Source organism: Alexandromys fortis, unplaced genomic scaffold (assembly GCF_014885135.2).
Source record: "Alexandromys fortis isolate MF-2015 unplaced genomic scaffold, M_Fortis_MF-2015_v1.1 scaffold_5, whole genome shotgun sequence".
NCBI lineage: Eukaryota > Metazoa > Chordata > Mammalia > Rodentia > Cricetidae > Alexandromys > Alexandromys fortis.
The window spans coordinates 15,923,794-15,937,800 of record NW_026067924.1 but is presented as its reverse complement, the minus strand read 5'-3'; the positions used below and the strand labels follow the sequence as shown (position 1 = coordinate 15,937,800).

The 14,007-nt window shown below is 44.6% G+C and overlaps 1 protein-coding gene and 1 non-coding gene across 4 annotated transcripts; one reads left to right on the top strand and one right to left on the bottom strand.

Moving 5' to 3' along the window:
• Positions 1 to 2,949: 2,949 nt before the first annotated feature.
• On the bottom strand, positions 2,950 to 9,977 carry Hfe (homeostatic iron regulator). Of its 3 annotated transcripts, none has more exons than XM_050142606.1 (6): positions 9,683 to 9,977; positions 6,844 to 7,107; positions 6,354 to 6,653; positions 4,723 to 4,998; positions 4,487 to 4,597; positions 2,950 to 3,566 (listed from the first exon to the last, which is right to left on the bottom strand). In XM_050142606.1, exons 1-6 carry the CDS (start codon positions 9,756 to 9,758, stop codon positions 3,529 to 3,531), a joined length of 1,065 nt encoding a protein of 354 aa, XP_049998563.1. In that variant the 5' UTR covers positions 9,759 to 9,977; the 3' UTR covers positions 2,950 to 3,528. The 3 variants fall into 3 exon arrangements, with proteins under 3 accessions (XP_049998563.1, XP_049998564.1, XP_049998562.1); XM_050142607.1 differs by lacking the exon at positions 9,683 to 9,977 and adding an exon at positions 9,451 to 9,667; XM_050142605.1 differs by lacking the exon at positions 9,683 to 9,977 and adding an exon at positions 7,321 to 8,775.
• LOC126501886 (5S ribosomal RNA) lies at positions 5,404 to 5,522 on the top strand. Its single transcript, XR_007591819.1, has one exon. It is a non-coding gene; the product is annotated as a 5S ribosomal RNA (ribosomal RNA).
• Positions 9,978 to 14,007: the final 4,030 nt, after the last annotated feature.

Sequence of the window (14,007 nt, the reverse complement as noted above, 5' to 3'; positions counted from 1 at the left end):
AAAGGAATTATTTTTAGAAAACCTTTATTCCCCAAAAGATGTTACTCACACTGAAAATTCATATTCAGGAAAATGGGGAGGGGAGCAGAGAAGATTTTCCTCAAAACACCGTTTTTTCTCTTACTCTACATTGGACGGTTAATAAGAAACAGCAAGGATGAGCGATCAGCACGCATGGCCAGGTGATGTCCAGTCGTACCTAAATGGATGCGTATGCCAAAGCACCCATGATTTCTAAACATCGGCTGCCTGAGTCCTGAAACATTGCATCTATGTTCTGTATGCGAAAGAGCTGGGATTAGTCATGAAAGCACAAACAAGCCATGCTCTAAAACACTCAGGAAGCTTTAAATTTCAGGTGTCTGTCTGTCTGTCCACGTACCTTTCATGCTTAGAGCTGTTCCGAGTGGCCTAATAGTCATCATTAAATTAAAAAAAAAAATAAAGGTATTGACTAAAAAGTAGCATTATGACAAAATTTGGCACCGTGCGTGCAACCTTTCACTTTGAGATATGCCAGGGATTGCAGCATGAGCCGTGCTGAGAGACAGGAAAGAGCTAGTTCTCTTTCTCATCACCACACTTGAGAGGAAGTGGTACCAGGGTGGGCCTCCCAGAAGGCGCCTATCACTGATGAAGGCCACTGGCTTCTTGTTTGCCTTCTGTTCACCATACCAGTATTTCCAGTATCTAGTACATAATTCTGTGTCCTATAATTTTCATGCACTTTCTCTTTAAAAAATACCTTCTACACAGACACAGAAACACAGACAAACACACACACACACATTGTTATTTGTTCTTTTAAGAAAGTTTTTTGTGGCCTCCAACTCACAGTATGGCTGAGGATATGCTGGACTCTGATGTCCCTGAATCCACATCCCAGGTGCTGCCTTACATACCTGGTGTTTTTCTGGACAACAGCTGCTGCTTCCATCAGCCCTAATCCAACAGTGTCCCTTAGGGATATGTTTTTGTCCTCAACTTCTTAACAACCAACTGTGATGTATTGAAATTAGCCGCCAGGTGTCAGCCTTCCTCCAACCTACCGCGGTATGTAACCGTTTAACCACAGGTGGAGGAAGATTTGAAAGGTAAGTCTTAATTCTTCTAACGCAGCCCCTAAAATTTTATGAAAAGGGCAGAAATGACCCTAAGAAACACATCGAAATGCAAATGCGTCATTTGTGCAGCGGTCTAATTCTTATACCAGTTTTTACTTAACATTTCCCTAAGGAGGCGGAGGACGCCTCGTGGCATTCTATTATGAACAAAGTGATATTTAGAGAGAAATAATTCACAGTGTTTCAGTCGATCTTGCAGATAAACACGTGCTTACAACTCAGATGATAATGTCCTTACAGCAAAGGAAAAGCATCTAGCTAGCTATCACAGTGCGGGGAAAGGGGAAAGTATTCTATAAAACGTGAAGAAAAAGTACCTGTCTGTACCCAATTACAGTAGGTGTAATTTAAGGCACGCCTGAGCCCCAGAGGGAGTTTGATGCTATCCTGGACTATGTGGTGTCCAACTTAAAAATTAAGCCAAACCAAACAACAACAAAAAGGCAGAATTAGAAGTGATACTAATATCCTTAAACTGATATGAGTTAACTACATCCATAAGATGGGCAAGAATCTCAATAAAGCTGTGTAGTACAATATAAAAAATGGCATATTCACCAAATCATGAGTTTATTAGTTGCACACATTATGATGGGAATGATACCGTGGCAATATACCAGATGCTAGAAGAGTTTGTAACGCATTGAGGAAATGATAGCTCTAAGTTTATCTATCAAACTTTGCTGTTTTCTTCTACTTAGCTTTCACAAACAGAAAATAAGCCAAAGGTAAAAAAAAAATAAAAATAAAAACAGAAACAAAACAAACAAACAAAACAACAACAACAATCAAAAGTTGAAGTCAGTCTCATTATTCAGTCTTCATTAAAAATAACTATAGCTATTGTTCTGGGGCACTTGGTCTTTAAGATGGAATTTATAGCATAGTCATGCAGGCAAATGTGTGAATTGGAGGACACTGAACACATGCCTTCTGGATGCAGACATGTGCCCACACACATGTTCACATATGTGAGCACACATGTGAAGACAGATAGGCATACTTATACAAACGCAAGGCAAACACAAGGCTTGACTTTGGAAAATGAACAGATGACCCTTTGTTCTGCAATCTAGCAATTTCTAAGTTGTCTAGTTGGATCACATTTTTGTTGTCGTTGTTGTTGTTTTTAATGTGCATAAGTAGGAATGAGCATCAGGACCCCAGCAACTCCTGGCATTCTCCAGGACACCTGCCAGCTTCCATTTTACTTCCTTAAGATGAGATAGATTGACATATTATTGGCTGCCAGGGCAGTCACTTGAAGGTTCTGATTCCAGAGGCATCAGCTTCAAGGACACCAGACAGATTAGCTAAGGTTTTAACTGAACTAAGGCCGGAGACCAGAGGACACAGGAGACTGAAATGGTAGCTGAGGGTTGGAGAATGCTGGAAGCTATTTCTCATCATGTGCGTCAACCTCAAGGAAAAGAAACCGCAGGAGAGAAGAAAAGAGTCGATTTCATTCTCCACTCACTTCATGCAACCATTCCAGTACACGGGGAGCATCAAAGAGCTGTGAGCCACTGTATTCTCCACAATCTAAAATGAAAAACTAAAGAAAAGGGATGTTGGCGCAGATAATAATTTCTACTGCATAAAAACATTGGGACTTCCAAGCGTGGTTTATGCTTAGCAGGTGATCAGAGGATAATTCCGAGCTCTTCTTCACAAATGTAAGCCACACTTTATTACTATAATCACCCATGATGTCTCTTATCAGGACACGGAGAGCAGGTACTTCACCGGCATCGTATCACATATGCATCTGATATGAATCTCTGAAAACCTATTCAACACCTTTGTAAACACAAACACACAGCAATCATTGTGCACACAGACATCTATATTTTCTCAGAGGGTGCCTCCTTGGGTTGTACAGTGTGTAGCCTTCACAGCTGTATTGATGACCCATAGAAGACTCCAGTGTCAGAGAAGTCAGAGCTTGGTGACAGAGGAATCACTAGGTAACAGGTGGAGAGGCTCAAAGGACAGTCGATCTGGATTCTAGGATACATGTGCAAAATTCTGGCACAAGTATGAGGGTGCATCCCAGGATGAAGAGTCATAGCTTCTTCAGATGTGAAAATGAACCGTGTATCCTCAGATTTAGAGAGCCCTTTTAAGAAGTACACATATGGAATCCAGATGGATGGAGAAAACGAAGGATGCTGGAGATTCACGAGACCCTTCTGGAGAGAGAGGTTGCATCTGGAGCGTTGTTCGGGAACTCAAAGACTTGACTGGGGGAATCATCTTCAGAAAGTGAACAGGGAAAGCTAAGAGCAGAGCTCCTCAGGCAGTTTCTGTGTATTAGGTCCAACTGTGTTCTAGAAAGGAGCAAGTGTGCTTCCTCTACGTCTTCGGCTGAGTTTCCTCCCTTCATGGGACTGCAGGCTGAAGGTCATTCACACTCTGCTAAAACATAGTCGCCCATGGTTTCTTTTGGGAAGACAAGAGACCCAGGGAGAGGAATTACTGGCCACGCATCACATTGTCTTGTCCCTTTCTACCTCCTCCACCCCTGACCGTGGAATCCAGGGACTCCACTGCAGTTCAGAAATGGTTATCTCTCCATTTTTAGTAGACACTGTTTCAGTAGCTGTCTAACCGCTCTCTTTGTCACCTCCCTCACCCCTCACAATCTTCCGCTAACACAGACATTGTTCCCTTCTGCTTTTGTGACTTCACTAGCTCCTCAGGCATCACAGTGTAGTGTTCCACAGATCTGGCTGGCTTCTGTCTCCATCTCTTTTTCCAATGCTATAGATACTCAGAGCTGGAGTGGGGGTGGGCAATTTGTGAATGAGGTACACACAAAGTCGGGGACAAGGGTCAGTAATACACTCTCTTACTCAGCATTGTTGTTCTCTGTGTGTGTGCATTCTAAGAGAGAGTCTCACAACCCTTCAACTGCGGGCAATCCTTGTGCTAAGATTAGGGTCACAAACTACCACAGCTGTTTTCCACGGCCTTTCTGGATGTAATCTGGGCATTTCTTAGAGTGACATTCTAAATCATTTCATTCTCTGGGTCCTCTTTAGCTGCATCTACTGGTCATAAGTTCCTTTCCACAGTAGATTTGGGTTTGGAGACTCACCTAGTGGCTTTCTCAAGCTCGACTCCCTGACTCTGCCTTAAATAACACCTGTAAAATAGTAGGTGCCTAGAAGGCTTTTCCTGAGTTAGGAACTTCCAATCTGGGGAAAACAAAATAACACAAAACATCCCCAGGGCCATTCTGGAACTCTCAGAGCAAAGAAAGTAAAGAGGGTTGGCTTCCTATAGAAGCCTCATTTTCTGCAGAAGTACATGTCCTGGAGGAAGAAGTACCATGACACTTCCCCCATGCTCCTACTCACCCGAAGCCTTCCTTTTCCTTAAGAACAGGAACAAAGCCCCAACAAGGAAGAGGACACCAATGGCGGTCCCACTGATGACTCCAATAATCAGGGCCCGAGACGGCAAGGGCTCTAAAATGACAAATGCAAATTCACGCCCACTACTGCCACATCCCAGCCCAGAGCAGACCTGTGGCTCAGAGCCAAGGGGATCAGCTCTACAACAGATGATCACTGCCCTGCATGCCCATCCTTACCCCAGGCGACAGTGAGGGGCTGGTCGAAGCCTGGATGGTCCACTTGACAGGTGAACCTTGTCTCATCACCAGGGGCCACAGCCAAGGTCACCTGGCTTTGATAGGTGCCGTCCCCATTAGGAAGCACATCCTCAGGGGTGAGGGTCTTGGCATCCAGTGGCTGGTCATCCTTCAGCCACCTCATCGTGATATTCTGGGGGGAGAAGTTCAGAGCCCGGCACCTTAGAAAGGCCCCGGCAGAGGTCCAGTGATGAGTCACCTTCACCAAAGGAGGCACTTGAGGGAGAGAGGAAGGAGAGGGGCTTGTTTTACCCTGGGCAGGAGGACTGAAAATGTCACTTTCTCTTGTGGGTAGGAAGAGCACACCCTTCTCAGAAAAGCCAGCTGGAGGAGATGCTTGGTATCCTGGAAATGGCTTCAAAAACTAATGCTAATGAAGGGCCATGCGGAGAACAGTCGCTTCTGTCTGCTCCCCGTTAACACCGGCAGCTGCCCAAGCCCTCTGACCAGGCAGGCGACATTTCTCTTTCTGTGACACACATTAGGCTTGGACCCTCAGTACATCTGGTTCAGCCTACTAAGCATTCTTGTAGAAAAGGACCTTTGTAAGTAGGGAGCCATCAGTGAGACTGACTAGATTTGGGGAATAATCTTTAACTCCTTAAGGATGTTGCTGCTCACATCTTTGGCCATACCATCCTGAAGGTGCCCGATCTTGTCTGATCTCGGAAGCTAAGCAGGGTCGGGCCTGGTTAGTACTTGGATGGGAGACCGCCTGGGAATACCAGGTGCTGTAGGCTTTAAAAAGGGCGGGTGGGGGGCTGGGGAGATGGCTCAGAGGTTGAGAGGATTGCCTGCTCTTCCAAAGGTCCTGAGTTCAATTCCCAGCAATCAATTAAAAACAAAAAAGATTTTGCTGCTCAGATGGGTTGCCATATTTGGTACTTTCATCTGATAATTGATATTTCTGTATTCTTAAAAACATAATAAATATATACAGGCTTTGTGGCTACATCACGGGAAGGGTACCGATGCTCCCTTTTAAGCCACATGCATGAAGAAACTAAGTTTGGGTTCATAGTTGTGTTAACACCTCAGTATGAAGCGAAACCTCCATCCTAAATGGTGGTTCGTGCTTTGAAATCAAGGATTTGGGAAGCTGGGGCAGGAAAATTGCTGCGTCTGTGGCTAGTCTGGCCTAAACAGTGAGATGTAGGCCAGTCTAGACTACCTAGTGTCTTTAGATAGTGTGAGAGACTATCTAAAGAACCAAAACAGCAGCAAACAGACAAACAACAACGACGACGACAAAAAGGCAGGCCGGCATAGGCCAGGTGTGGGTTATGATTATAATCCTAGAGCATGGAAAGCTGAGGCAGGGGTTTTCTTCGAGTTTGAGCCTAGACTGGGTTATGTATTGAGTCAGTCAGTCTGGGCTACAAAGTGAGATCTTGTCTAAAGAAAAATAAAGGAAATGAATAAAATGGGAATATGGAAATCTTAAGACTGAGAAAGTATGAGACAGAGAAAGTACTTTCAAAACTCGGGAGTGACTGACACCTTGGCCTGGTACCCTGGATTCCCCTCTACCCCCACTCCAGAGCTTGGGGCCGGGGTAGGGGTCCTCATACCTTGCTGCCCCAGAAGCCCTCTCCCCAACTCCAGGAACTGCTTCAGTTGCTCAGGACAGTCCTTCTCCAGGTAGTCCTTGTTCTTCCTGGCCCCGAGATTGTGCTCTTCCCACTCCGCCTTGGTGGCCCAGGCCCCTGGTTCTGCTGCTCTCCACTCCAGCGTCTTGGGGCAGAATTCAAGGTGGTCCTGCCCATCGAACCCATACTTCCAGAAGCTGCTGGTGGTGTTGTCTTCGTGCACCTCACAGCCCAGGACCACCTGCAGGATGTGGGACTCGGACACCACTCCCACCTTCGTGACTGAAAACAAAGAAGGGGGTTTGGTCTCCACCCTCCCCAAGTATAGAATGATCGGAGACAGACAACTGTCGCCCTCTTCTGTGCCCTTCCCCAGGGTCTCACACCCACCGTTGTCTACTTCAAGGTAGCGAAACAGGGCTGTGCTCACTCTGACTGCCATGGGGGGGGGGTGACTCCCCTCTCCACGTACCCTTACTGTGGTTATAGTTGTCTATGATAGTCCAGAAGTCCACAAAGAACATGTAATCCCAGCCTTTCAGGCTCTGACTCAGCTGCAGCCACAGCTGGCTTGAGGTTTGATCCAAGACCCACGGGGCCCGGGGCTCCGCACGGCGACTCTCATGATTGTAGGACACGAAGAGTTGGTTGTCCACGTAGCCCAGAGCCTCAAATAAGGGCAGCCCAAGGTCTGGCTCGGAGGCACCCATGAAGAAGTAGTACAGAGAATGGGACCCTGGGGAAGTAAGCAAGCCGGCTTTCAGAATGGGCAGCAAGCAGGATCAGAAGGCAGAGGTTCCACACCCCTGGGTCAGCGCCCGCCTGCTAGAAGCTGAGAGAGGCCACCTTGTAGAGTTATACAGTTCCCTTCCCAGCACAACCCTAGCTGCTCTGGCCTTAGCTCTTACTCTGCCCATCTTGATGTCCCCCACTTGAGTAGAGGGGTTACCTGGAAACCCAGATTCTGGAAAGACCTTGGGTTTCTCCAACTGTGGGGGGCCAAGCTCAGGAGTTGCTGCTCGATTTGTAAAGATGAAAGCCCTAACGAGCGGGAGGTAGTGAGTTTTCTCTACTTCCATGTCTGAGCATTTCCACGTGTAGATGTTGGCCGAGAAACGCTGGCGACTGTGTTGACACAGAACTCAGGACAGCAAACAGAAGGAGTTCCAGGAAAAGGAGCTGACGGCAACTCTCCCGGTGGGGCTTTCCCCAGTTTCTCTCAGTTCCAGAGCTCTCCCCGTGGGGCTTTCCCCAGTTTCTCTCAGTTCCAGAGCAGCCTTGAGCAAGGTTGAACCTTAGTACTTAGAATGGCACCCGGCATGGGGTCAGCGCTTCACAAATGCTTGTTGACCTGGAGTAGGGGGCTCACTCGCTCTTTTAACCCTAATATTCTGGAGGCTGAGGCAGGAGAATTGTCTCAGCTTTGAGGCCATCCTGGTGTGCACAGGTGAATTCCAGGCCATCCTGAACTACAGAGAGAGACACCCCCACGGCAGGGGGTGTGTGGAAATAAAGCAAGGTCGGATTTGAGTCTCTTCACTTGTTTTTCAGTCTGAGGAAAGATCCAAGCGGAGAGTCAGCGAACTAGCAATAACTGCTGCTTCCCAGTACATAACTAGTCAAAAAGGATCACAGATTCAAATGTTATAAAGGGGATTAAGTAGCACTTTGGCATTCTTTAGAAAAAGCCTGCTAATCTTTTGTTAATTTGCAAATCAGCAAAGCCCAGCTGAACAAGGGCCTCTAGCAAAGTGGTTCTCAATCTGCCTGTCAAGACTCCTTGGGGTCGAACCAGCCTTTCAGGGGATCCAATAGCAGATTCTCCACACCAGATGTTTACACTAGGATTCACAGCAGGAGCAAAATTATAGTGAAGAAGTAGCAACGAAAATAATTTTGTGGCCGGGTGTTGGTGGCACGCTCCTTTAATCCCAGCACTCAGGAGGTGGAGGCAGGAGCATCTCTGTGAGTTCCACCCTGGTCTACAAGAGCGAGTTTTAGGACAGCTAGCATTGTTACCTAGAGAAAGCCTGTTTCGAAAAAGAAAAACAAACAAACAAACAATAATGATGCAATAATGATGATGATAATTTTGTGGTTGGGGGTCACTGTAACCTGAGGAACTGTATTTAAGGGCTGCAGCATTAGGAAGGCTGAGAACCACTGCTCTGGTCCTGCAGGTGTCCAGAAAGTGACTCTGCCAAAAGACCCTGGCCCCTCCCCCCACCCTCAGTGAGTGAGAGGGTTTGGAAGCCTAGCTCAGTGGCCTTCCTGTCTTCAGACTCCTAAACTCTTTTCTTAGCCTATCTCACCTGCTTCCAAGTCTTAAAACACAAAGATCATATTGTCCCAAACCTGAAGTCCCCTTGTATTACACGAGTATCAAAGCCTCAGGACAGGAACCCCTCCACACCCCACTCCACCCCCACATGAGGGTAATTAATTATCTTATGACGTCAAGGCAGCACACTGAGGCAGAAAAAAAAATGTTGTGTAATGTCCTAACAATGAACAATGTATGGACTCCGTTGTAGGATCCAGAGCTGTCCATCGAAAGGAATGTTTTGCTTTCTGTTTAAACCTAAACGTCGTGTCAGGACCCTGAAGATGGACTCATTCTGGGCCACTGATCTCCCCAATATGGCCACAATGAATAGATTTGTTCCGTCACCTCTGGACTTCTTAATTGGGAAGTTGCTACCAATCATAAGAGCCCTGGCTTCTGCCCTCAAATCTTTGTTTACACTATTACACCCATTTGTAATAAAAAAGACAACCTTTCAAGATGAAAGAACAATTTCCAAGCGAGAGGAAACGTCCTCCATGCCTGCCACTCCAAGTGACCTTCACCTCCTCTCACCAAAAAGTAATACAGGGGGTGGGGTGCCACCCAGCACCTCCAGCGCTGACAGGGCAAACAGGAGTCTTTCTCCGCGTTAGGAAGAGAAAACGCCAAAAAGACAACTGTGGCCGTTCTTGGTGAAAAACTTCAGATCCCGGGTGAGTAGGCGAGGTCGGATAGCGCAACTCACAATTAAAACAAACCGCAGGCTCAGCTCTATCAACGTGACCCCCTCACCTTTGCTTAGATGGCGACACCCCACCCGGCCAGAGCAGGGGAGAAATGTGCCCTGGGGTAGCTAGAAAAGCTAGCTGTGTGGCAGATGTCCCCTGGGGGTCTGCATCTGGAGAGCTGGATGGGGGACAGCAGAGGGAGGCGTTGGCACTCTGCAGTGACAAACTCCGTGCAACAAGAAAAATCACTTTCGGTTTTGTGTCCCACACCCCCCACTTTCCCCTCCCGCACTTACGCTGCGGCCGCGCCTGCGGGGCCATGGACCACAGCAGCAGCAGCGGCAGCACAGAGAGCCCAGCTGATAGGTCCATGTCCCCAGTCTGGTCCACCTGTCTTCACTAGGATTCGGAAACGTGGAGGATCCAAGAAGTTACCCTGAAGCCATTGCGGAGAGTCCGAACCTCTCAGATAAAACTTCCTGGCAAGCGAAATCCCTTTCCGGGGCCTTTGGTGGAAAGAAACAAGTCCTAAGTCTCAGTGGTTCAAGTCTGTGACCTCAGCATTCATTCTGACCTCAGCATTGCTGAGGCAGAGGGATTGATATGAGTTCGAATCCACCCTGGATTACATAAGTGAATTACAGCCCAGCTTGGACTACAGAGTGAAACTTAAAAAAAAGAAAGAAAGAAAGAAAGAAAGAAAGAAAGAAAGAAAGAAAGAAAAAGAAAAAAGAGAGAAAAAAGAAAGAAAGCTAAAATTAAAAAGAAAAGTGAGTATCCAGAACTTGCACTCTGAATCCTGAAGCTGAGGGCGCTTGTTTGTGAAACACTCAGTGACCCAACAGGCTCCAAATCAATCCCCAGTCTCCTCCCCTTAAATCATCATAAATGTTGTTAATTGAGAAAACTTATCTCACAAATTTGAGATCTAAACAATCAACATTTCCACACTTGCTATCTGAATTCTGGCTTAGGAATTTCAATCATGTTAATAAATTGAATGCATATTTATTCATAGCCTTAAATTATCTAACAAATTTACAAGTGGTACCTTTCTAAGTATGCCAATTTTGGTAATTCGAGAAAAAAATCAAATTGGAAAATGAAGGGCTCTTAACTGAATGAGGATAGTTGAAATAAGGTTGAGAGAATGGGTACCTAGGGTTTGGTTATTTTTTCTTCTTCTTCTTCTTCTTCTTCTTCTTCTTCTTCTTCTTCTTCTTCTTCTTCTTCTTCTTCTTCTCTTTCTTCTTCTTCTTCTTCTTTCTCTTATTTTTTGTTACCAAAAAATAAACCACATTGATTGTAATGTGACTCATGTGCCTAATATGTAAAAGTTAGTGGAGTTTGGTTTATCTGATGAAGTTAACAGCCATTACCAATCAGTTGTAGAATATTTACATTTTCTCTCAGTTTTAGCCATTACCTCTCAAATTCCTACATACACCCTGCCCCACCCCCTAGGCGGAAAAATCACTCATCTTCTTTCCTTTGATTCTGACATGCACATGCCCTACAAATAGAATCTATACTTCCTGTGGCTAGTGTGTGTGTGTGTGTGTGTGTGTGTGTATGTGTGTGTGTGTGTGTAAAGAGACAGAAAGACAGAGAGAGACTTCTGTGGCTTAGCCTAATGTTATCATGCTCGTCCTGATCCATCTCATTCTTAATTAGGATTAATCAATATTAATTAGGATTCATAACTCCACATTTTATTCACTCCTCAGCTTGGGCACTTGTGAGACGTTTCCATTTTCCACTCTGGGGAATAACGTTGTCATGAATATTGGAATATATTTTAATGTTTCCCTATTATCTCGTGCTCTTACATAGTCACCATGAGTAGAGGCTGTGTGGTAACCATTATAAACCTTTTAACAAGCTGCCTGGCTGTTTTTCAGCTGCTGCAGACAGCATTTCACCTTCCCGCCTGCAGAGAACAACAGCTTCGATTTCTCTACATCCCTTCCTGTTGTCCGTCTTTAAAACTCCAGCTTACCCACTGTGTAGGAAATGGTACCTCACGACTCAGGCTTTCTGCTCCCTGGTAGCCAGTAACATAAACATCATTTCACCTGCTTATTGCCAATTTGGAAATCTTTGGGGAAATGTCCTTTCAGATAATCTACTTACTCGTTTTTTGAGGGAAGCGGTCTGGGTTATCTGTTGCTTGGGTCATTAAAGGGTGTTTCTCAGTATTATTTGTAACAAATGAGTTTGGGAGACTACTCGGAGTGTGTCATTGTGTCTTGTAAAGTCGCTTTCTAGCTTGTCTGAATCTTGACGAATGTAAGGATTTGCATCCCTTGTGATACTGTGATGGACATCTATCTATCTAGTTGCTCTAATGCTCTTGCATTTTGCTCTTAAGCACCTTCATCTTGTTCTCATCTGCCACTAATGCTTAGGACCTCAAGGAAATGAACAAATACTGGCAAAGTTACATCAGCAGCAGACAGATATCTTCTGGGGGAAACATAGCCCATGGGGGAAATATCAATTATTAGTTACCTGTAAAATCCTATGAGAAATAACCATCCTGTTAATACTCCTCCCCTTTCTCACACATAGATGTATTTATATGATCTTCCTTCATAGATACACATCTACCTAAATTCCGACTCTCTAATCATATGTATGAATGCATGAATAATAAAAATTCAGAGACAGATATTGGGTTTTAACCTAAATATTAGAAAAGCAAAGCAGCCAGTCAGTGGCTCTTATCTCTACCTCAGACCGAAAATCTCTATCCTGCCTCCATGAATCCTCAGATCGAGACTGAGCCCTGTCTCCTCCTGTCTTACATTCCTCTCTAGTGCTGGGATTAAAGACTTGCACCATCACTTCTATGGCAACTAGTGTGGTTGCTGAGATTAAAGGTGTGTGTCACCACTGCCTAACCTGTATGGCTGACTAGTGTGGCTGTTGTGTGTTCTGATCTTCAGGGAAGCTTATTTATTAAAACACAAATAATATACCACTATATATATTCTAAATGCTCTAAATGCCCGCCTCACAAATACATACCTATAGGGAAGTGAGACAAAGTTATAAAAACCAACCTCTTGCATAATCTGAGATGTCAAAACCCATAGTGTAAAAATAGAGATGAATAAAAGTTTTTAAAATTACACAGACACACATATATATATATATACACATATGTATTTCTGTGTTTACTTATTTATTGTCTGTGAGTTATGTGTGTGGGCAATTGGGCAAACTTGTGGCAATCAGAGGACAACTTGCAGGCATCAGTTCTCTTCTTCCACTAGGTGGGTCCCAGAGATCGAACTCTGTAGGCAAGAAGTTCTTGACCTGCAAGCAGTTCCCAAGTAACCACACAGAGGCTTAATATTAATTATAGATGCCCAGTCAATTGCTCAGGCTTGTTACTAGCCAACTCTTACATTTAAATTGACCCCTACTTCCTATTTTTGTTTTGGCGTATGGCTCTTGGCTGTCATCTCATTTCCACATATCCTGCTTCCTCTACATCTGGCTTGTGACTCCCGGCTCTGCCCTTCTTCCTCCCAGCATTCTTAATTTGGCTCCCTCTCCTAACCTTATCCTGTTTAGCTAACAACCAGTCATCTTCTTTATTAAACCAACCACAGTGACATATATTCACACAAGGTAAAGAAATATTACACATTTCCTCCTTTTTGTCTAATTAAAAAGGAAAGTTTTAACTTCAACATAGGAAAGTTATGTAAAAGAAAACCAGTTATCAATTAAGAATTACAGTTACAACCTCTAGCCCATTTGTATTTGGCAAAATTAGAGAAAATATTCCATTATCTATTTTATCTTTGTGACTCTAAAGTTTTATACTTAACTTATCTTTTATCAGAACTAAGGAAAACTTTAACTATGATTGTCTGGTCTTCATCTCCATCAAAGACCCTTAAAGGGTGAAATCTTACCTAATAAAAGGGACATCTGGCTGCCTGGACAGTCATACTAAGTTCTTCTGTAATGTTGGGGGTATCCATCTTTGGTCTATAGGCATAGTATATCTGACAGACTTTGCTGAGAAGCAGGGAATTTTGAAGGAGTTTCCTACCTTGTCTTGGCAAAGGTTGACTGTCACTTTCTTTTGCATCCAGTTTGGACAGTATACTGTCAGAAACTGAGGCAAATGCTGTGGAATAATCTGCTAATCACTTTAAAGATTTGTCACTAGAAATAGGTTAATAAAACACTGATTGGCGGGTAGCCAGGCAGGAAGTATAGGTGGGGTGACCAAACTAAGGATGTTGGGATGAGGAAGGATGTATTCAGAGGAGTCTCCAGAGATGCAGACTGAAGCAAGATGGGCATGCTGTACTGAGAAAAGGTACCAAGCTGCATGGAAAAGCAAAGATAAGAAATATGGGTTAGTTTAAATATAAGGATTAGCTAGTAATAAGCTGAGCTATTGGCTGAGCATTTGTAATTAATATTAAGGCTGTGAGTAATTATGTGGGAATAGGAAAACTCCAGCACAGGAAAACTCCGCCTCCAGGCAAGGTCAGTTTTTGACCCAGAAGGCTAGCATTTGCTATAAGGAATGCAAACTCCATATGGGGTTTCTTTAATACCCATTATCTTCTCTGAAGTAAATTGGTGATGCCAG